The sequence below is a fragment of the Vombatus ursinus genome, unplaced genomic scaffold (genome assembly GCF_900497805.2).
Source record: "Vombatus ursinus unplaced genomic scaffold, bare-nosed wombat genome assembly UNPS02010394.1, whole genome shotgun sequence".
Classification (NCBI taxonomy): domain Eukaryota; kingdom Metazoa; phylum Chordata; class Mammalia; order Diprotodontia; family Vombatidae; genus Vombatus; species Vombatus ursinus.
In genome coordinates this window covers 6,587,217-6,607,552 of record NW_020950172.1, presented here as the reverse complement: position 1 = coordinate 6,607,552, position 20,336 = coordinate 6,587,217, and the positions used below count along the sequence as shown (strand labels likewise).

Genomic DNA, 20,336 nt, shown 5'->3' with positions numbered 1-20,336 from the left:
GCGGGTCTCTCCTCCCGTCCCCCTTCCCGGGCCCCCCCCCCTCCCTTTGTCCGGGCCCCCCCCCCCATGCGCTGCTCGGGGGCCCCCTCCCATGCCTTTGTCCTGGCCCCCCCTTACATGCCATTGTCCCTTTGTCCTGGCCTGCCCCCATTACTGTACCTGGAATGCCCTCCACCCTGTCCTCTGCCTCTTAAAATCCCTGGTTTTCCAGGAAACCCTTTCTGGTGTACCCAGCTGGTAGTGCCAAGCCTACCTCCCCCCCCCCCACACATTTCTTTTGTAGTTGATTACTTTTCCCTCCACTCAGACGGAAGCTCTCTGAGGACAGGGCTTGCGCTTTTGTAGTCTCTCTGTCCCGCCTACAGCCTGGCCGGCACCCACTGCCTCATAAATGCTGGTTGGTTGGTTGAGCAGAAAGGGGTCTTAGAGCCAACCCGGTGTAGCCCTCCTCATTTTACAGATGAGGAAACTGAGGACCAGAAGTGGGTATGCAGGTGTGTGGTGGGTGGGGGGACTGCTCCCCCTCAAGCCCTTATTCCCTCCTCTTCTGCAGACCACGTGGAGGTCCGGATCGTCCTCACCTTCCTGAGGACTCCTGTGTTCTTGACCTCTCACATGTATCCATTCTATGACTGCAAGGAGGCCATGAGTCTGGCAGAGAACGTGCCGTAAGTATCCGGAGCCTGGTGCCAATGGGCCCTCACCCTGAGCCTTGCCTGGGGGGACACAGCTGGCCTGAGCCTGCCAGGAGATCCATGACCTTTGGCCTGTGTCCACAGCCCCCGTGAGTGGCTCCCTCACCTGCCTGCTCCCCACCCTACAGGTGCATCTCTTGTGCCAGTAATCGCTGGAACTGCCAGTGGGACCTGAGATACCATGAGTGCCGAGAGTCTTCTGCCAACCCTGAGGAGGGCATCATCAAGTCCCACATGGTAAGGGCAGGGCCAGGCCGCATGGGTGGGGTGGGGCGGAGCTGCAGGTGAGGAGAATCTCTAGAACTGGCGTCTGGGACTCAAGCCCAGTCTGCCGTAGACACTCTGGGCCACCATGTCTCCATCTGTGTAAAGGAGATCACGCCCCGCAGCCTCGTGGCCTGGTACAGACATAAGGAGTGTGGGAGGTCCTATACACAGAAAGAAGTGTGCAAGCACAGGGCATACCCATGGCCAAGGGCAGACAAGGAATGATCCTGACCTTACTCAGAGCAGAGGCCAGACCCTGCCTGGGGAGAGAGGAAACGATAGAAATCTACCCTCAGCTGTCTGCTGGTCTGCCTAACTGCGTCCCATGTGGCCTTGAAATCTCTCTCTATCCCATTGGCCACGAGGTAGGTATGGGCACCTCTCAGAAAAGCAAAAACCACTGATAATCCGAAGAGACGCTAGGCTTGAACCTGGAGAATCTACGACCTTGCCGTCCCTGGGCTTCAGTTTCCCCCTCTAGAAACTGAAAAGTTGGCCCAGATGACCGGGGAGCTCCCTCCCAGTTCCGTGCCTATGACCTTGTGATTCCCAAATCCCCCCAGAGTGGATTTGTGTCTCTTCCCCTGGGCACAAGGCAGCAGGAGGTGCCCCAGACGCCTGGGGGATCTGCAGCAGGTAAGCCCTGCCTTGCTCACTGGGGCTGCTGGCTCTCTTGACAGGAAGAGAACTGTCCCCAGTTCCTGAACCCCAATCCACTGGTCATCCCCATGAACCATGAGACACTTGTGAACTTTGAAGGAAAGAACCTAGATCCAGTGAAGGTGAGTGCAGCAACACACACACACACACACACACACACACACACACACACACACGGCTCTGCTATATAAATTAGGAGTGAGACTCCATCCATAGTGACCCCTCCCAGACGGGGACTCAGAGGCCACCTTTCCTGACTTCAAAGAATGGGTACAATTTAGAATATCTCTCCAATTCATTGGAGATTTATCAGGGGTCAGCCCCAGGCTGACTTCAGCCCTTAAATTGCTACCAGTCTGCCAGAAGACACAGCACATGGATAGGTCTTGCTACTGCAAGCTGGGTTCCCCTAAGCGTACCAGAGCGTCCTGCAAGAAGTGTGTGGGCCTCAAAGGACAGAGTCCTCCTTTCACACTCACCTCCCCTGCCTTGGCAGCATCTGTAAGTGCCCACACTGGCCACACCCTGGAGCAGACCATCCCCAGGCCTCACTCCCTCCAGGCTCTCTCCACTCCCATCCATCATCCCTGCAGCTACTGGGGTCTCTTCCCCAAGACCCTCAAGAGTGCTCCAACCATGGCATCCCCCTACAAGATGATGCAGGGCCTTCCACAGCCCCATATGTCTCACTGCTCCTCTCTACACACTTGACGCTGCGGCCAGACCCACACTTATCTCTGCACTGACCTCTTTCTGCCTTATATGCCATATTCTCCAGCCTCCAGGCCTTTGCTCCTGGTTTTCCCACCAAAATGCTGCCTTCTCCAGGAAGACTGCCCTGTTTTCCCTAAGGGCTTCACTAATGCATTTGTGCAAGTGATACATTCTATTTAATTCAGGTCAACAACTATTTAAGAATCACCTAAAGAGAAAAGCAGAACAGCCCTTACGTTCTAGGAGCTTGTGCTCTCCTCAGAGATGGAGGGATACCACATGCATACTCATAAATACAAATTCTACAAAGCGATTTAGAAAAAGAAGAGAGGAGAAATCAAGTCGGAGAGTGCTAACACCCAAGACAGGCTGAGGAAAAGCTCCTTATAGGAGGTCGTGCTCTGATGGGAGTTAGGTTTCTAAGTGGCATAGATGAGGAGGGATGGCATTGCAGGCATACAGGACTGACTGTGCAAAGACATGGGAGCTGGAGATGGGATGGTAGCTATGGAGAAGTTAGCAGACTCTGACTGAGTGATGGAAAGATTACATGGAAACTTATGCGTGCCGAAGGCAGGCATTGCCCACGGGCCCCTTCTGGAAGCTCTCTGGGAGCCCCGAGTCTGTGCGCCTCAGGCTGCCGTAGCCCTGGGCCTTAGATTAGGCCCCAGCTGAGGGGGCTGCAGGATGGGGGAGTGGGTGGGGCTGCCGGAGAGCTCCTTGCCCCCTCCTCCCTCCCCAGGGGCCTGGGCCTCAGCACCAGTGTCTGACTGTCATGATCTCCCTTACCTCCCCAGATGAACTCCCTGCACGTGGGCAGTGAGAAGCTGAAATTTGAAGAGCCAGTGAGCACCGGGGAGTCGGGCACCTTTACCTTCACAACCCCCAAGGTATGGCCAGGTCAGGCTGGCCGGGGGTGACTGGGGAGCCGAGGCCTAAGCTCTAAAACAGCAGACGAGGGGTCTGCTCAGTGGGACCATACTTAATAGGTGGGGAGGTAGGTGACCTTGGACTCTGGAGGAAATGCCAGGGAGAGGAGGGAGTGGATGTCCATTCATTAGGAGAAACTGGGGAAAGACCCAGGTAGCCAGGGCTGGGGGCAGGAAGGGGTTAAGGGCCCAGGGAAGGAGGGAGAGGAGGGGATGGCTTAGCGGTGCCTACGTGGATACAGTGTAGCAAGTAGGGAACAAAGCATGATACAATGTAGCTATTTACCTGGGCTTCTATGGCCAGGTTTAGGGATACAATGTATCCCTCCTACTTCTTTCCCCCTGTCCATGGACAGGGCTTGTGGGGAGCACCAATCAGTTCCACGTGTATTGGTTGGTTTAAGAGGTGCTCTGCAGCCTCTTGGCCAGCCCACTGGGTAACAGTGTATCTGTGTGTCCCTGTGCCCCTGGGGCTGTGTGCTGCCGTGGGTCACCCTTGGGGCAGGAGCCTGGGGAGCACATAGCCACTGGGCCTCCTGCCTGCTGTCCCATTTCTCAGTTATCCTATGATGGGAATGAGACGCTGCCTCTGAACTTGTACATCAAGTCTTATGGGAAGAACATTGACAGCAAACTGGAGGGTGAGGCCTTCATGGACCAGGAGCTAAGGGCCCAGGATGGGTGGGGCCTGGGAGGAGGGGGGGCATGGGAGGCAGGGGATGGAGGCCCAGGATTGGGGGGCGCATGAGTGGGGTGGGGCCTGGGAGGGGGGGGCTGCAGGGCAATGGAGGGGGGAAGGGAGCCAGTCAGGGTAAAGGTGCTTCAACCAGGGGTCTTCCCTCCCAAACACTCTTCCTCCACAGTGACCCTGTACAACTGCTCCTTTGGCCGCAGCGACTGCAGCCTCTGCCTGGCCGCCAACCCCGCCTACCACTGTGTGTGGTGTGGGGGCCAGAATCAGTGTGTGTATGAGGCCCTGTGCGGTAACATCACCACCGAGTGCCCGCCCCCTGTCATCACCAAGGTGAAGCACCTCAGCTGCTGCCCCCCACCCCCCATATCCAGTCTGGGGGGTGGCTCTGCCGTGGATTTGCCACATGCCTCTTTTCTAAGTGTGCCTTCTTAATCTGGGTCTACACTTCTGGGGCGTGTAACTCTATGTTCTCTGTCTGCATACCTCTGTGCACACGTGTGCACACGTATGCATATCTCAGTGTGGCTGTTCTTGGATACTCTGATCCTACAGCTCCCCCACTGTATGACCCCTGAAGAGGGAGGTGCCTGTGGGCATGAGGGGCTGTGACTTTGGCCAGCGTGCCCTCATTGCATGGGCTGCGGCCAGGTCTCCTCACTACTGCAGGCCTGCTTGGGGGGGGGGGTCAGGAAGGAAGGCACCTCAAGTGGGCCCTGATTGAGTCCTGGAGCTGGGCCCCTGCCCCACCCCCAGCCCTCCCTGGCTTTCTAAAATTAGGTGGTGATAGGGGAACCAGAAGATTTTGTGTGTGTGTGTGTGTGTGTGTGTCTGTGGGGGCGGGGGGTGCATGCATGCAGACCTGGGCACGCAGGTGATGGGCATGTTTGTTGTTAGAGCCACTGGGGGAAAGGGAAGCTGTTGAGGGGTGCTAGAATCCCCAGCCCACTCCCCTTAGGCCTCCCCTCTGCATTGGCGCCTGAGGCCTCACCACTGTTCATGGTTCTGAATATTTGTCTCCAGATTGAACCTGAGACAGGCCCCCTGGGCGGCGGCATTCGGGTCACCATCCTGGGGTCTAACTTGGGCATCCGAGCTGATGACGTCAACAGGATCACAGTGGCTGGCAAGAACTGCGATTTTCAGAAGGCCCAGTATTCTGTGTCCACCAGGTAACAGGATGGCACTGAGCCCCCCTCCCAGCCCTGCCATGGGACTGAGCTCAAAGCAGGAGGCCTATGGTGTCCCCGAAGGCTTTCACACCTGTTTCCTGGGGTGGGAGGGGAGGAGGGACAGCCCCTTACTTCCTGATCCGGGTGCACAGTTGGGCCAGGTTGCAACATCTCAATTGCCCTAGGCCAACCTCTCAGGGACCATCACCTCCTCAGGGAAGCCTCCCCAGATTTCTTCTCTTTCCCTTAGCTCTTTTTGTACTTATCCCTCTATGTCTGGGCTCTGAGCTTTTTCTGGGCAGGCACTATTTGTTTTATCTTTGTACCTCCGGTGCCTAGAACAAACCATATGTTGGTGTGGGGAAGTTCCAGTACGGAAACTCCCTGCACCCCTGCAGATGGGAAGCACAACTGTGATTTATAATCTTGTGTGTTGCTTGGAGGCATAGAGAGGTTGGGTCATTCACCTGAGGGTGCACAGCCAGCGTGGCAGGGGCAGAACTTCCAGGCCAGTTTTCTATTATTCTGCCAAGCCACTTCTACGTGCACAGTGCAGGCTGAACTGAACTGAGGGGCCTGTGTAGACCCCTGAGGGAAATGCGGATGTGTGAACAGAGCCCTACGGGGTGGGGGATTGGGACTGAGCAAAGGGAGCTGGGCTTCCCTGATGGAACCGTTAGGCTGGAGACCCAAAGGGAACGTGTGGCAAGGGGAGAAGGTGTGGGAACTGTGGGCCTGACTCTGCCCCCCAGGATTGTGTGCAAGGTTGATCCTTCCGAGGAAGCCGTTACGGGGGGGATCGAGGTGGACATTGACGGGAAGCTGGGCCAGTCGCCTCCCCACGTCCAGTTCACCTACCGGGTGAGTGAGGGGCTGGGGGCTGCCTGGGGTTGACACAGGTTTGGGGGGAGGGAGGGACATTGTGACAGAGAGTGCCTTCAGTGAAGTCTCACCCCCGGGAGACACACGATGGGGCACAGGTGTGTGGCATCTGTTTCGATGCGAGCGGCAGCTCAGGGAGCCAGGCTGGAGCCTCGAAGCCTTGATGCCCAGCCTCTGGCCCGGGCCTGAGCGCATGGCCGGTGTTTGCATCGCTGCAGGAAGGAGAGGGAGGCGTCTCTGTCTTTTGTCTTCTGTGGCTCCTTGTTGCCTCCTGAGTAATATTCAGCCTCCTCTGGCTGGCATTCGAGGCCTTGGGCAGCTTGGTATCCTCTCTGCCTTTCTAGCCCCATCTCATTCTACTCCTCTCTATCCTCTCTGCTCCAGTGAAACTGGACAGCTCTCTCCGCTTGAGATGTGTGGCATCTCGTACTCTCCTTCGGTGTTTTTGCTCCCACTGTGCCCTGTGCTGGGAATGCCCTCCCCTCCTCTCCTCATCTGATGAACTGCTACCCCTCCTTAAAGACGAGTCCCACGGCTGAACCCCGATCTGGGAACCTCTGCGCCGCCCCCCCCTCCCCCGCATTCTGGGTGCCCCTTTCTAATGCTTTTATCATGTAATGTTGCTTCCTGCTAAGTTCTCTGCTGGTGTCTAGACTGTGAGCTCCCTGAGGGCAGGCGCTATGTCTTTGTAAAACTCTGTATCTCCCCCAGCTCTCAGCACCCAGCAAGCACTTAATAAATGTGGGTTGAATTGTCTGCGTGTCTGTCTCTGTGTCTCTGTGTGTTGTGTCTGTGTACGTCTCTGTGTCCTTGTGATGTCCATTGCCAAGTGCAGAGCGCAGGTAACACCTCACACTCAACCACTGAGTCATTCGAACACCCCCTACGAGACTCCACTGAGCAGTGACTGCCCCTCGCCCCGGTGCCCTGCTCTGAGGGAGCTATAGGTCAGAGGACTCAGGCCAATGTGCTCGGGGACAGGGGTCCTGACCTGGGCCTTGGGCCTGTCTCCTCCCCAGCAACCAGTGCCCAAGGAGGTGAGCCCCATCCAGGGGCCCCAGGCTGGCGGGACCACCCTGGTCATCAGCGGCTCCTCCCTCGACACCGGTTCCCCCGAGGACGTCCGGGTGATCCTGGGCAGCTCCAAGAAGGGTGTGCCCTGCGAGGTGTATGTATCACCACCCTCAGACCCGTCCCCCAGGCTAGGCAACACCCTCCTCCAGGGCAGCCCCCAGGAAGAGGGCGAGGAGGCTGCTCAGCTGGCCCAGTGACTCCCCTCTCCTTCTCCCTGCAGCATCGAATTTGGGCCCGCCATCCGGTGCGTCACAGGGCCCTATGAGGCCCTGGGGGAGGTCCCCATTGAGGTCTTCTACGGCAGCTCCCTGACAGCAGGGAACCAAGTCAGCTTCACTTACCGGGAGAACCCTGTGCTAAAGGCCTTTGAGCCTCTGAGGAGCTTTGTCAGGTAATAAGGCCCACCCACCTGCTGTGGAGGTACACAGACACGCCGGGAGGCACCTGCGTGTACACACACACACGCGCACGCACGCACACACACACACGGATCCTCTCTTCCTCCTGCCCCCCCGCCCCTCAAGCCTGCCCTCCAAATGCAATTGTCCCAGAGTGAGGCTGTCCAGACCCTCCAGGCGTGTCCATATCCACTCCACAAACCTTGGCCCTACTGGGGATGGGTGGGAGGCCCGAGGCAGGAGGGAAGGGTGCCCAGGAAGCCAGTCCCTTCCCTGCTGCTGCTGATGGAAGGCAGAAGGAATGCAGTGGGGCAGGTTTGGGCACCTTCTGGGAAAACCCCAGGCCTGACTCAGGCCTCTCCCTGCCCTTTCTCTCCCACTCTGGCTCAGCTCTGCAGTTTTCTAAACACCGCCAGCCCTCACTGTGGCTGTGCTCTCTAACGCTCTGACCGTGTAATGTTGCTTACTGCTGGGTGGTCCCCCGGGCTCAGCTTTCTGCCCTCCATGTGTTGGGCTGGGTGGGTGGAAGTCTCAAGAGTCTGCCTCTGATCTCTAAGCTGCTTGGCCTGTGGGCAGGCAGACAGCTGAGACAGGGAGTGAGGCACCTGTCAAGGTGACTCCCTTCTCTCCTCCGAGGACATGAGGCCCAGGCCCTTCCTGCCTCGGAGATCAGGGAAGGGGAATCTGAGGCGTGTCTATAAATGGCATCACGTCAGTGGGGGCCTTCTCTAGTACAGGTGGCTTATGGTTATCAGCTTGCTACCTCTGGCCCAGTGGACCCCCAGGCTGCTCCATATCCTCCAGAACCCTAGAGAGAAAAAGGAGCGAGGCGTGGGGGGTGGGGCACCACGGGCTGGTGGGCAGCGGGCCGCCACGCTTCCTGCTGCCACTAACCCTCTGCCCTTGGTTTTCCCAGCGGAGGCCGCAACATCAACATCACGGGCCAGGGATTTGACCTGATCCAGAACTTCTCCATGGTCGTGATTGCAGAGCCCCTCCGATCTTGGAGCAAGAGGAGGAAGAGGCAGGCTCAGAGCCCACTCCAGGCCACGACGGTCAGTCCCTCCGTGGCTTCCCTGCCCCCCTTCCCCCGTCCGCCTCCCGCCCTGAGGCTGTGCCCACCCCTCCCACAACCCGAGCCGTGGGGAGATGATGCCCTGGACCGAGCCGGATGAGGGAGGTCAGCACCCGAAAGGCCTGAGTCCCGAGGAACATCTGGTGGGATCTGAGAGAGGACGGCTCAGGGTTCGAGTTACAATGTTTCTGGTCCTGGAGAGGATCATGTCATCTGAGATTGGAGCGTGCCCACTTGTCTCTTAGACATGTGCTTGCAGGAATCTTTGCTTCTGCCTGAGTTAGACTCATTGCCTTGGGGTGGAGGGGGATCCCCCCCAGCTCAGAGGGCTTCTGCCTGCAGCCGGTGGGAGCATATTGACTTCTGTGTGCAGCCCATTCACTATTGCCGGAAATGGTCTGCGGGGTGGGGGGGTCAGCGCAGCCTGAATGAAGCCAGGGCTGCTCTGGACCTCAGAGGGAGCCTGTGTCTGCGAGAAGAGGGTTCGCTCGACAGAGACTCAGTTCATACCCAACTTTGAGGCCACTTGGCCACTGCCAGCTTGCTCCAGGCCAGAGACCCAGCGGTGGCGGGCGCTGGGGACCTGGCACGTGGGCTGAGGAAGGAGGCTTGCCATCCCTTGTAACGTCACCTGTCGTGTCCGCAGGTGGTGGGGACCACGTACACCCGGTACAGTGACACCAAGGTGGTCTTCTCCTCACCCCAAGTCCCCGACGAGCCCGAGGCCTACAACATCACCACGCTGCTGCAGATGGACGGCCACCGGGTGCTGCTGAAGACGGAGGCGGGGGCCTTTGAGTACGTCCCAGACCCCACCTTCGAGAACTTCACTGATGGCGTCAAGAAGCAGGTCAACAAGCTCATCCATGCCAGGGTGAGGAGGCGCCAGCGGCCTGGCCTCAGGAAGCTTCCCCGTGGGGCAGCCGTGAGGGGGCGCTGACATTACCCCAGGAAGCTCATCCCCTGGGGCCTAGCAGCTGGGATGGGGCAGCCATGAAGGCCTCAGGCCTCAGCTTCATCATCTATAGATTTGGTTTGACCAAGGTGCTGTCCCAGGCCCTTCAGGCCCCCATGTGTTCAGGTGTCTGGTATCCATCTATGTCCCACGCTCACTGGGGCTGGATGCAGTGGTCTGTTCCCCCCGCAGAGCAGGGCCTTCAGAGATTGTAGGGCCTAGGGCTAAGCCCGCCTTGACCTTCCATCCGCCTTGTTCTGCCTCTCACCCCCCCCCAGGGCACCAACTTGAATAAGGCAATGACCATCCATGAGGCAGAAGCATTTGTGGGTGCTGAGCGATGTTTCATGAAGACGCTGACTGAGACCGACCTGTACTGTGAACCCCCAGAGGTACAGCCACCCCCAAAGCGGCGGCAGAAGCGGGACACCACTCACAACCTGCCTGAGTTCATCGTAAGTCATGGGGGGGCATCCGGATGCTCACAGCTGGCTATAGAATCAGCTCCTGAGGTGGGGGCGAGGAGTGAGCGACACGTGGTGTGGAGGCATCACCAGCTTAGCTCCCCTCCCTCACGTGCGCGCTCGGGGAGAGGAAGGGGGAAGGCACGCAGCGCTGGGGCCCAGGTACCCCAGGTCCCTTCTACCCATCCCTTCTTGCTTAACCTTCAGATGCCAGGCAGGGGCCGTTTGAAATAACTCGTGCTGCTGATTGCATCCTTAAAACTTTTAAGTCAGATGGAGGCGCTTCAGCAGTGCCCCTTTGCAAGGCGGGAGGGATTGTTCATTGTCCATCCGTTAAGCAGGTCCCTGAGGACCCCTAGCAGGCAACACTTTGGGAGCACCGTCTGGCTTGTCACTCATAGCTGAAAGCGAGAAGGTCCATTCTCGGGCTGATGCCCTCACTTGGCCCGGCCTGGGACGTTCAGGCGGTACGGCGGGTCCCTGACAGCTCAAGCCATCCCTCCTCCTGAAGGAGACTCATAGGGCAGGCTGGGGTCGGTCGGCCTTGCTTAAACTGAACAAAGGGATTTCTGAGGCCAGGCAACATGGCCTCATGTTCATCCCTCAGGGGATGAAGAAAAACTTAGCACTCCCTAGAAAATGGTGCACCTGGACCCAAGAGTAGGTGGAAGTCCAGGCAAGGGGGCAGGAGGGCAGGAAGACTCTTCGCTTGTCCAAGGGGACAAAGGAGCTCTCCAAACTGGGTTCCTGCTTGCGTGGGAGCCCTTGGTGTGCTGGTTATAAGTCATTCTTACCTGTTCATTAAAGCAGAGCCCTATGTAGCAGCACCCGGCTAGTCTGGGGCTGTTTGACTGTAGAAGTGACCGGAATTTCAGGACAGACTTTATGTGCCCACAGGGGCCCAGCCCGGTTGGGGCCGTAGGGCACCTAGCACCCTCTGGGCCCGCAGTTTGTATCTACCCGCTGGGTGTACACTTTGTAACATTTACCACATGCATTGACTAGGTGGGACCCTGTGCTCTGAGCTGCAGAAACAGTGAAAGTGACTTGTGTCTGCCCTCAGGGAGCTTAGGTCCTATGCTGCCCCCAATGGCTGGGAGGTGTCCTGAGCCCTCACACTGCCAAGGGGCACACATCCTTGCCAGGAAGGCTTCGGGTTCAGACCAGTGAGGCTTGGCTCTGTCCTCTGGGGGCCAAATAAGCTCCCCAAAGAGGGAGCGCTGCCCACTACGGGGAATGGATTGGCTGGTGATTTGTGTCAGGACCCACGCTGACCCAATCACATAATCATGTCTCATGAATGATGTATTACACATGTACATGCCCAGCCCCACCTGTTGTGTATGTGTGGCATGAACGTGTTAGGCATCCCCCACATCATGCCTACACGTGCATGGTCTATGTCCTAAGCAGGCCTGTCCTTTGTGGTCCAGGTGAAGTTTGGTGCCCGCGAGTGGGTCCTCGGCCGCGTGGAGTATGACACGCGGATGAGCGACATGCCCCTCAGCATCATCCTGCCCCTGGTGATCATCCCCATGGTGGCCATCATTGCCTTCTCCATCTACTGCTACTGGTGAAGCTCGCCCCTCCTCCGTTCCCAGGCTGCCTTGGGGCTGGCCCCAGTTCCTCTTACTCATCCTTGAGCCTAGTTCTCAGGCCCAACCAGGCCTAGACCTCGATCCCCACCCCCAAACCATCTCTTCCTTCCTCTCCCTTGGGCTCCTGGGCATCCCCTTCCAGCTCCCCATCGTCCACCTTTGGGGGGAGGGGTGGACGTGGCTGGTCCCAAACCTCCAGCAGTCCCAGAGACCTTTGTTTGCCCTCCATGACCCCTGAAGGTTAGGCTTGGGTCTGGGGTACAGGGGTGGGGAACACTGGTAGTGAACCACCCCCTAAAGCACCAGAGCCTCAGCAGGGGCCGGGACTTAGCCACTCAGCATCTCCCATTGCTAAGCTCACCCACTTGCAGGCCAGAGCTTAGGGTCACGGGGCCCCAGTTCCCAGCCCCTCAGCCTCCCTCTCTGCTGTCAGGCAGGAACTTGGGGCCGGGGCCACTAACCAGCTGGGGCTTGGGCTTCTCCCCAAAGGCGGAAGAGTCAACAAGCTGAACGCGAGTACGAGAAGATTAAGTCTCAGCTGGAAGGCCTGGAGGAAAGTGTCCGGGACCGCTGCAAGAAGGAGTTCACAGGTGGGTGGGTGTGGGTGGGTGGGTGTGCGTGTGTATGCGTGTGTGCGTGTGTGTGCATGTGTGCGTGCGTCATAAGGCACTGTAGTGCATAGAACACTGGGCCTGGAATCAGGAAGACATGAGTTCAAATCTGGCCTCAAACACTTACTAGCTCTGTGATGCTGGGCAAGTTACTTCACCCTCTTTGCCTCAGTTTCCTCTTCTGTAAAATGAGCTGGAGAAGGAAATGACAAACCTCTCTAGTATCTTCAGTGAGAAGACCCCGGATGGGGTCATGGAGAGTTGGACACAACTGAAAACAACTGAACACAAGGTCCACTCTTAGAGGCGTGGAGGAGAGAGTTGGGATAGAGCTTCCTGACTAGCCCAGCCCTTGGGGCTGCCTCTCCCACCTTGTCGTCACACGGCCTCAGGTTGTGGCGCCATCCAGTAACAACCCAGGCCCTTCCTGTCCCTTTCCCTAAAGCTGCTCCCCCCGCCCCGCCCCAGTTCTGTACCCCATGCTGGAGGCCCTGCAGATTGATACCAGATGTGGACACTCACTTCTCAGGGAGAAGAGAGTATTTCTACAGGGCAGGATGGGGGAGTGCGCTTTCAAAGTTTCCCCATAGCTGAGTAACCTTCGATGCCCTGAGTGACCAGAAGCCTGTTGGCACCTCTGTGGCAGAGACAGGAGAGAAGACAACTCAGGCTGTGCCTGAGAAAGATGAGACTTCGTCTAGAGGGAACCGGGGGTGGCTGGACCGGGTCAGAGGGAGCAGGGGCAGTGGGTGCCAGGCTGAGGGGTGGGACTTGACCACTGATGGATGGTGAGGACGTGAGTGGGCGGTGGGCAGTGAGCCCCCGGGGGGCACCCAGCCTAGGCCTGACCCCGGTCGCTCCCCGCAGACCTGATGATTGAAATGGAGGACCAAACCAATGACGTGCATGAGGCCGGGATCCCCGTGCTCGATTATAAGACCTACACAGACCGGGTCTTCTTCCTGCCCTCCAAGGATGGTGACAAGGACGTCATGATCACAGGGAAGCTGGACATCCCTGAGTCTCGCAGGCAAACAGTAGAGCAGGCCCTCAACCAGTTCTCCAACCTGCTGAACAGCAAATCCTTCCTCATCAATGTAAGTGGCTGCAGGGGAGGGGAGAGCAGAGGAGGAGCAGCCCCAGGCCCTGCCCTCAGGGGGCTGCCAGTCTGGGGGGAGGGGACAGCAGAGGAGGAGCAGCCCCAGGCCCTGCCCTCAGGGGGCTGCCAGTCTGGGGGGACAGAGGAGAGGCCCCCTCAGGTCTAGCCGTTAGCACGTGAACCCACCCCACTGAGCACAGAGAGACTCCCCTCACTCCAGTCAAACCCTGTAACCCCGTCCCTTCAGGCCTCAAGTGGGACTTGTTGGTGCCATGATTTTTCATACCTCTGGGCACCCGGGTGGACGTGAAAAGCCTGCCCTGTAGGCAGGTTTTGTCCCTGAAGGGTGAGGTCATGGACGCCTGTGACCCTGCTCTGCCCGCCCCCAGTTCATCCACACACTGGAGAGCCAGCGGGAATTCTCAGCTCGGGCCAAGGTCTACTTTGCATCCTTGCTGACGGTGGCTCTGCACGGGAAGCTGGAGTACTACACGGACATCATGCGAACTCTGTTCTTGGAGCTCATGAACCAGTATGTGGGGGCCAAGAACCCCAAGCTGATGCTGAGGAGGTACCAGGGGCCATGGGGCTCTGGGAGGGAGGAGCGTGTCGTGCATGTGCACAAGATGTGTGTGACCTGGCGAGGTCATCATGCGTGTGCGGGAGACGTGTTTGACCTGGCGAGGAGGTTGTCATGCGCGTGCATGAGACGTGTGTATGAGACATGTGTGACCTGGCGAGGAGGTCGTGCGTGTGCATGAGACAAATGTGACCTGGCGAGGAGGTCGTCGTGCGTGTGCGGGCGGGAGATCTGTGTGACCTGTGTGACCTGGTGAGGTTGTCATGCGTGTGCATGAGATGTGTGTGACCTGGTGAGGAGGTCGAAGTGTGTGGTGGGGGGAAGGCTGTCATTGTGTGTCTGAGATACACACAGTGGGGCTATAGCCCTGGGAACCTTTCATCCTGTGTGACCGTGGCCTTTCATTGTATCCATGGCAGTATAAGGATAATTGCGGCTTGTGTGTCTAGGCATTCAGGACCCTGTTATAATGTATGGCTGACGCTCCAAGGGACTGTCAGTCTGTCAGTCAACATTGCTTAAGCACCTACTATGTGTGAGGCACCATGCCAAGGGCTGTCGTGCAGACAGCTCAGTGACTGCCCTTCCTCCTTCCCTCTCCCACCTCTTCCAGCCTCGTTCTGTCTCTGTCTGGCTGCGTGTCCTTGGCGAAATCCCCTCTCTGGCTCTGTTTCCTCACTGAGGATGAGGCCTGGATGGCCTCAAAGGTCCCTCCATCTTAAGATCTAGGATCCCACGACCAGGTCAAGTGCCCGGTCTGCCCGACCCCTCTGGTCCCCACCCCCATGACCTCTGACCCCTCGTTAGATTGTCACACTCCTTCAGAGTTGGCCAGTCTGCATCCCCAAGCCAGAGAACGTTTAAATGGAGTGTGTGTGTGTGTGTGTGTGTTTGTGTGTGTGTATGTGTGGGTGAGTGTGTGTGTTTGTGTGTGTGAGTGTGTGTTTGTGTGTGTATGTGTGTTTATGTGTGTATGTGTTTGTGTGTGTTTCTGTGTGTTTGTGTGTGTTTGTGTTTGTATGTATGTGTGTGTGTTTGTGTGTGTATGTGTGTTTTTGTGTGTTTGTGTGTGAGCGTGTATGTGATCGTGTATGTGTGAGTGTGTGTTTGTGTGTGTGTGAGTGTGTGTTTGTGTGTGTGTGTGTGTGTGTGTGTGTGAGAGAGAGAGAGAGAGAGACTTTACTAATATCAGGAGCCCTAAGGAGTTGGGTAAAGTCCCAGCTCTGATGCTGACCAATTCTGTGACTTATGGGCAAATCACTTAAGCTGGCCCTCAGTTTCCCTGTCTGTAAAATCCAGGGAGTGAGCTAGACTCTCTCTCAGGGGTTCCCGGCTCCAGCCCATGACTGGGCAGGCACTCCTTCCCTGAGGTCCCAGGCTGACACGGCTCAGAGGGGATTGGTTCAGGGAGAAGGCCGAGCCAGGCTGAGATGATGATGAGACCCAGGGTGGCCATTGAGCTCCAGCCCCTCCTGTCCACACTGGCGAAACCCAAGCGGCCACCCCACCCCCCACCCGTTGGTGCCTACAGCTCAGGGCTGGGTACTGAGCCCCTCTGGCCACCTGCTGTTTCCAGGTCAGAGACTGTGGTGGAGAGAATGCTGTCCAACTGGATGTCCATCTGTCTATACCAGTATCTCAAGGTGAGACCAGCTGGGTCCCCTCTGTCTTGGGGGGGAGGTGGGGAGGGAGTGCCCTGGCAAAGACTTTGGGGGAGCCAGGAGTTCTGCAGGGCGCTGCCCTCCAGGGGTCCTTCAGTTCCTCTAGTCCCACAGATCTCACTGTGGTGGGGCTGGCTCCCACCTCTGCCCTCGGCCCCCAAACTCGTGGCCTGCCCTCATCGCCTGGAGCTTCTAGGGCTCACCAGGCCAGGCTGGCATCCACAGGCAGCATGAGCTGCCAGGGCCAGGAAACAAAATGGCACGACTTTGTGGCCCGGCCCCCAAGCCCTCCGCTCCGTGGGGGCCCGGGCTGACTCAGCGTCCTCTTCCAGGACACCGCCGGTGAACCGCTTTACAAGCTTTTCAAAGCCATCAAGCACCAAGTGGAGAAGGGCCCCGTGGACGCTGTGCAGAGGAAGGCCAAGTACACCCTGAACGACACAGGCCTGCTGGGGGATGACGTGGAGTACATCCCGCTGGTGAGCCCCAGCCCCCGCCCCACAGCCCCTCCTCCCATCACCAGCTCCCTGGGTGGCCTTGGCCTTGGGAAGGCACTTCCGTTCTCTGGGCCTGGAGCTGTAAAATGAGAGGTTGAAGGAGGTGTCCTCATTCTCCCAGCTCTAAACCTGTGATGTGATTTCCCCGGTTACTCACAGCCTCCCAACCCTTTGTGGCATGGTCTCCTCTGAACCTCCTTATGGGCCCCCTGTGTCTCTCAGACCCCCAAACCCCTCCTGACATCTCCCCCATTCTCGGATTCCTCCTGCCTCTCCCACAGTCCCCAGCTTTCACTGAAGTCCTCCCCTCCCCCCGCCCCCACGGCCTCCCCATCCTGAACCAGCTCCCTCTGCACAGACCCCTGCTCAGTTCTTCCTCCCCAGCCTCAGGGACCTGGGGGGCAGGGAGAACTGAGCCTGCTACAGCGGGGGAGGGGGCAGGAGGCTCATGGATCCTGACTCAGCAGGACCTCGAAGGTCAGGCTAAAGAGGGAATGATGTGGGGGGGGTCCGTGTGTCTGCATGTGCATGTGTGTCAGTGAGTCTGTGTATCCGTGTAACTACAAACCTGTGTGAGTCCATGCGTGAAGTGGGGGTGACACGTGACAGGTGCAGTGAGGGCTGTGCACACACACACGTGTGTATGTGTATGTGTGTGTGAGTGACTGCTCACGTGACCCAGCTGGGCTCAGCCGTGCCCACGTAGCCGAGGCTGACATTCTCTGAGTCTGCAGATTCGCTGGGTTTGCTTCATTCATCACCCTGGGCTCTCAGCAGCTGCTCCCTCCGCTCCCTCCCCAGGCTGCCATCTTGCGCCCTGAAGGATGATCGTTGTAGCCCCTGGAGTGGGGAGGGGGGCTCCAGGCACCATTGCTCCACTAAGCTTCTAGCGTCTTTCTGAATTCTTCCTTTGCTGATGTGGCTGTTTCCAAGGCCTATCTTATCACTGAGGCCTCAAGCCTCATGGAAGCTGAAGCCTATGAAATATGTACCTTCTAGTTATTCCTCATTAAAGCCATGCCTAGAACAGTAGCCGTAGTGAGCCGTGTCCGTGGACGTGGCGGGAGAGGCAAGATGTGGGCCTTTTTTTCTTTTCTGGGGCTGGAGTCCTCACCAACGGAGAGTCTGGGATTATCCTGGCTAAGGATGAGGCCAGCTAATCCAATCGGCATTTCTGCCAGATTCAGTGGGAGGGGTAAGGCTAGCCCCCTGGAGGGGGTGCAGGACCTGAGGGGAGATGCCACCCTGCTCTCAGGGACACCCCACCACCTCCTGAGGAAAGAAGGGGCCTTGAGGGAGCTGCCAGACTGAGAGCACACGCAGCCCTGCCCTTTAGGATTCTCCAGCCAGAGACGGGAGTGGGGACAGGACGGGGCTTGGGAGCTGACCGTGGGAGCGGCATGCCGGAGGGGATGGCAGACCCCGAGGGCCCTGTCCAACCAGTGCAACCCCTCTTCCCACAGACCGTGAACGTTATTGTTCAGGAGGAAGGTGTAGACGCCATCCCTGTCAAAGTCCTCAACTGTGACACCATCACCCAAGTCAAGGAGAAGATAATTGACCAAGTGTACCGCACGCTGCCCTGCTCGAGGTGGCCGAAGGCCGAGAGCGTTGTCCTGGGTATGCACTCACCCACGCGCAAGCTGGGCGCTGGCTGGCAAGGGGGGCTCAGAACTGAGCCCCAGGCAGAGACCTGGGGCCGGGTAAAGGGGGAGGAATTTCTGGGTGACCGGTCTAGAAAGGCACTTTGGAGACAGATGGAGAAACAGCCCTCAGGGAGGAAAAGAAGCAGAGAAAGTTGTGTCCCAGGAGCTGAGGGAGGACAGACTGTCCTGGAGGAGGGCCGGAAGGGCAGATGGGACAGCAGTGCCAGGCAAGGAGGAGGAGGAGGGCTCCTGAGGCCTGGGGTGAGGAGGGAGGGGATCGCCGGTGGCCTTTGGCCAGAGCTTAAGAACCACAGGTGCACAGGAGTAGTGGAGTGAGAGAAGTGAAGGCAGGGAAACTGGCCAGGCTGGGCAGCGGGGAGTCTCGAAGCCAAAGTAAGGGCAAAGGGCAAATTTTCTTAAAGATGGGCATGTTTCGAGGCAGCAAGGAAAGGGGAGAAGGGGGGAGGGAGAGAGAGGGAGAGGAAGGAAGGCGGGGAGAGAGGACAACAGTTAGGGGACAAGCTGCTGGCCTAGGAGGGTTTTGAAGTCCCAGTGTGGGCAGCTGGAGAAGAGGAGGTTTGAAACGTCAGCTGTGGGAATCGGGACAGAGAATTGGTAGGAAGGCGTACAAGGATCTTGTGTGTCCACAGCCCAGTCGAGATTAGTTAGACATGACGTTTGTGATGGCTTTGGTCACGTGGCTTCTCTAGCCCATGAGGTACAAGAGGGTGGGAGCTGTCCAGGACTGAGTTCGGAGGGCCAAGCAGGGCTGGGATGGGGAAGAGGAGGGAGGGTGTGTGAGGGCGGCAGAAAGTCGACCTGAATCTCCATGGGGCTGAGATCGGGAGGGGGAGGCAAGTGTGAACAGAGCGGGGTTGCCGACCAGAGAGAACAGAGGGGTGGAGGGGGCATCGTGGGCCGAGGGAGAGATGGCAGAATGGCAGGCTGTAACCCAGGAGCAGACTGTCTGAGTCCTGGGCCATGGACATAGCAGACATATAGGTGATGGAGGGAGAAGATGTAAGAGATGCTCCCTTTGTGTGGCAGACGTGAAGGCAAGATGAGGGTTGTGGGAGGCCAGGAGGTTGATGGACTGGGAGGCTGGCCACCTACTTGCCTGGGATTGCCGTTCAGGCACAGGTTAGACAGGATATCTCGGGGGCCCCTGTCACCCCAGAAAATTGCTAAGGTGAAGGATTCCTTTGTCAGATTTGGCATTTATAAAATGGGTCACCTGAACCCTGTGGCGTGTGAAGGCATGTATGTGAGCTGAGCTGTCTCCCCACAGAGTGGCGTCCCGGATCCACGGCCCAGATCCTGTCTGACCTGGATCTCACCTCACAGCGCGATGGCCGCTGGAAACGGATCAACACCCTCATGCATTACAATGTAAGCGTGGCCCCAGCCTGGCCCCTCTCTCCTAGCCATGCCTCCCCTCCCCCCATCCCTAGCTCAGCCATGCCCCTTCCCACCATCGTGGCCTTGGGCCCCTCATTATCTCAGCCACGCCCAATGGCCTGGCTCCTTGGCTGGGCCAAGGAAGCCATCCGCTCCTCCAGCGGTCCTGGGAAGGCAGGAGAGGGCTGTGCTCCCAGCAGCCCTAGAGGTACATGATAGTCTGTGCTGCTAGGTCCGGGACGGGGCCACCCTCATCCTTTCTAAGATGGGGATCTCCCAGCAGCCTGAGGACAGCCAGCAGGACCTGCCCGGAGAGCGTGAGTTCCCTCTTCTCCCTGCCCTGCCTCTTTCCTCCCTGGACTCTGCGTCTGTGTCACCATGGACGGACCACTTACTTCCCTCTGTGTGCCTCAGTTCCCTCCAGAGTCCTTGAGGTTAGAGTTCGAAGTTCTCAGGCTACCGGATGGTGCCACGATCCACGTGGGCTTCCCACTTCGTCACTGGGCGATGCCGCCAGTGGCTTTTGGGTGGGGCAGGGAGCAGAGCTCTTTCTGGGTCTTGGGGTCACTCAGCTCCATTTAAGGCCCAGTCCAGGATGGCCTCCCCCACCCTCAACCCACCCTCTCCTCCACTCCAGGCCACGCCCTTCTGGAGGAGGAGAACAGAGTGTGGCACCTGGTGAGGCCCACAGACGAGGTGGATGAAGGGAAATCCAAGAGGGGCAGCGTGAAGGAGAAGGAAAGGACCAAGGCCATCACGGAGATTTACCTGACCCGCTTGCTGTCTGTGAAGGTGCGCCCTCGGAGCCCGCCCCGCCCAGGCCCACTCCGATCGCTTCTGACTGTCACTGGCCTCTGACCCCGGCCTCCCTCCTGTCCCTGCAGGGCACGCTGCAGCAGTTTGTAGACAACTTCTTCCACAGCGTCCTGACCCCCAGCCCAACCGTGCCGCCGGCCGTCAAATACTTCTTTGACTTCCTGGACGAGCAGGCAGAGAAACATGAAATCAAGGATGAGGACACGATTCACATCTGGAAAACCAACAGGTGATGGCTGGGAGGAAAGGATCCCCTATCCACATTTGGAAAGCCAGAACAGCCTGGCAAGGCACTCTGCCCATTCCACTGCCGTGGTGGGCTGCAGGGTGACCCTGAGTTCTGCTCAGTCCTCCTTCTCCTGCCCACTCCGGCACCCTTGAATGTACCCCATCACCGTGCTATTTGACCTCCCTCAGTTTACCCTCTGTGGTCTCCCCCTAAGTCTGCCTCTCT

The 20,336-nt window shown here is 58.2% G+C and overlaps 1 protein-coding gene across 3 annotated transcripts in view; it reads left to right on the top strand.

Annotated features, from left to right (window-relative positions):
• Positions 1 to 20,336, top strand: part of PLXNB2 (plexin B2) — a 97,356-nt gene that overhangs the window by 72,430 nt on the left and 4,590 nt on the right. For all 3 annotated transcript variants that reach the window (XM_027854237.1, XM_027854238.1, XM_027854239.1), the window contains 24 exons: positions 554 to 668; positions 824 to 932; positions 1,643 to 1,744; positions 3,134 to 3,226; positions 3,825 to 3,906; positions 4,129 to 4,289; positions 4,980 to 5,128; positions 5,881 to 5,989; positions 7,030 to 7,178; positions 7,305 to 7,475; positions 8,399 to 8,537; positions 9,204 to 9,431; positions 9,791 to 9,967; positions 11,410 to 11,549; positions 12,064 to 12,164; positions 13,053 to 13,282; positions 13,674 to 13,855; positions 15,441 to 15,507; positions 15,858 to 16,004; positions 17,486 to 17,642; positions 18,957 to 19,057; positions 19,299 to 19,383; positions 19,704 to 19,858; positions 19,951 to 20,111. In XM_027854237.1, the coding sequence (XP_027710038.1) occupies positions 554 to 668; positions 824 to 932; positions 1,643 to 1,744; positions 3,134 to 3,226; positions 3,825 to 3,906; positions 4,129 to 4,289; positions 4,980 to 5,128; positions 5,881 to 5,989; positions 7,030 to 7,178; positions 7,305 to 7,475; positions 8,399 to 8,537; positions 9,204 to 9,431; positions 9,791 to 9,967; positions 11,410 to 11,549; positions 12,064 to 12,164; positions 13,053 to 13,282; positions 13,674 to 13,855; positions 15,441 to 15,507; positions 15,858 to 16,004; positions 17,486 to 17,642; positions 18,957 to 19,057; positions 19,299 to 19,383; positions 19,704 to 19,858; positions 19,951 to 20,111 (3,310 nt within the window). The remainder of the gene's footprint in view (positions 1 to 553; positions 669 to 823; positions 933 to 1,642; positions 1,745 to 3,133; positions 3,227 to 3,824; positions 3,907 to 4,128; positions 4,290 to 4,979; positions 5,129 to 5,880; positions 5,990 to 7,029; positions 7,179 to 7,304; positions 7,476 to 8,398; positions 8,538 to 9,203; positions 9,432 to 9,790; positions 9,968 to 11,409; positions 11,550 to 12,063; positions 12,165 to 13,052; positions 13,283 to 13,673; positions 13,856 to 15,440; positions 15,508 to 15,857; positions 16,005 to 17,485; positions 17,643 to 18,956; positions 19,058 to 19,298; positions 19,384 to 19,703; positions 19,859 to 19,950; positions 20,112 to 20,336) is intronic.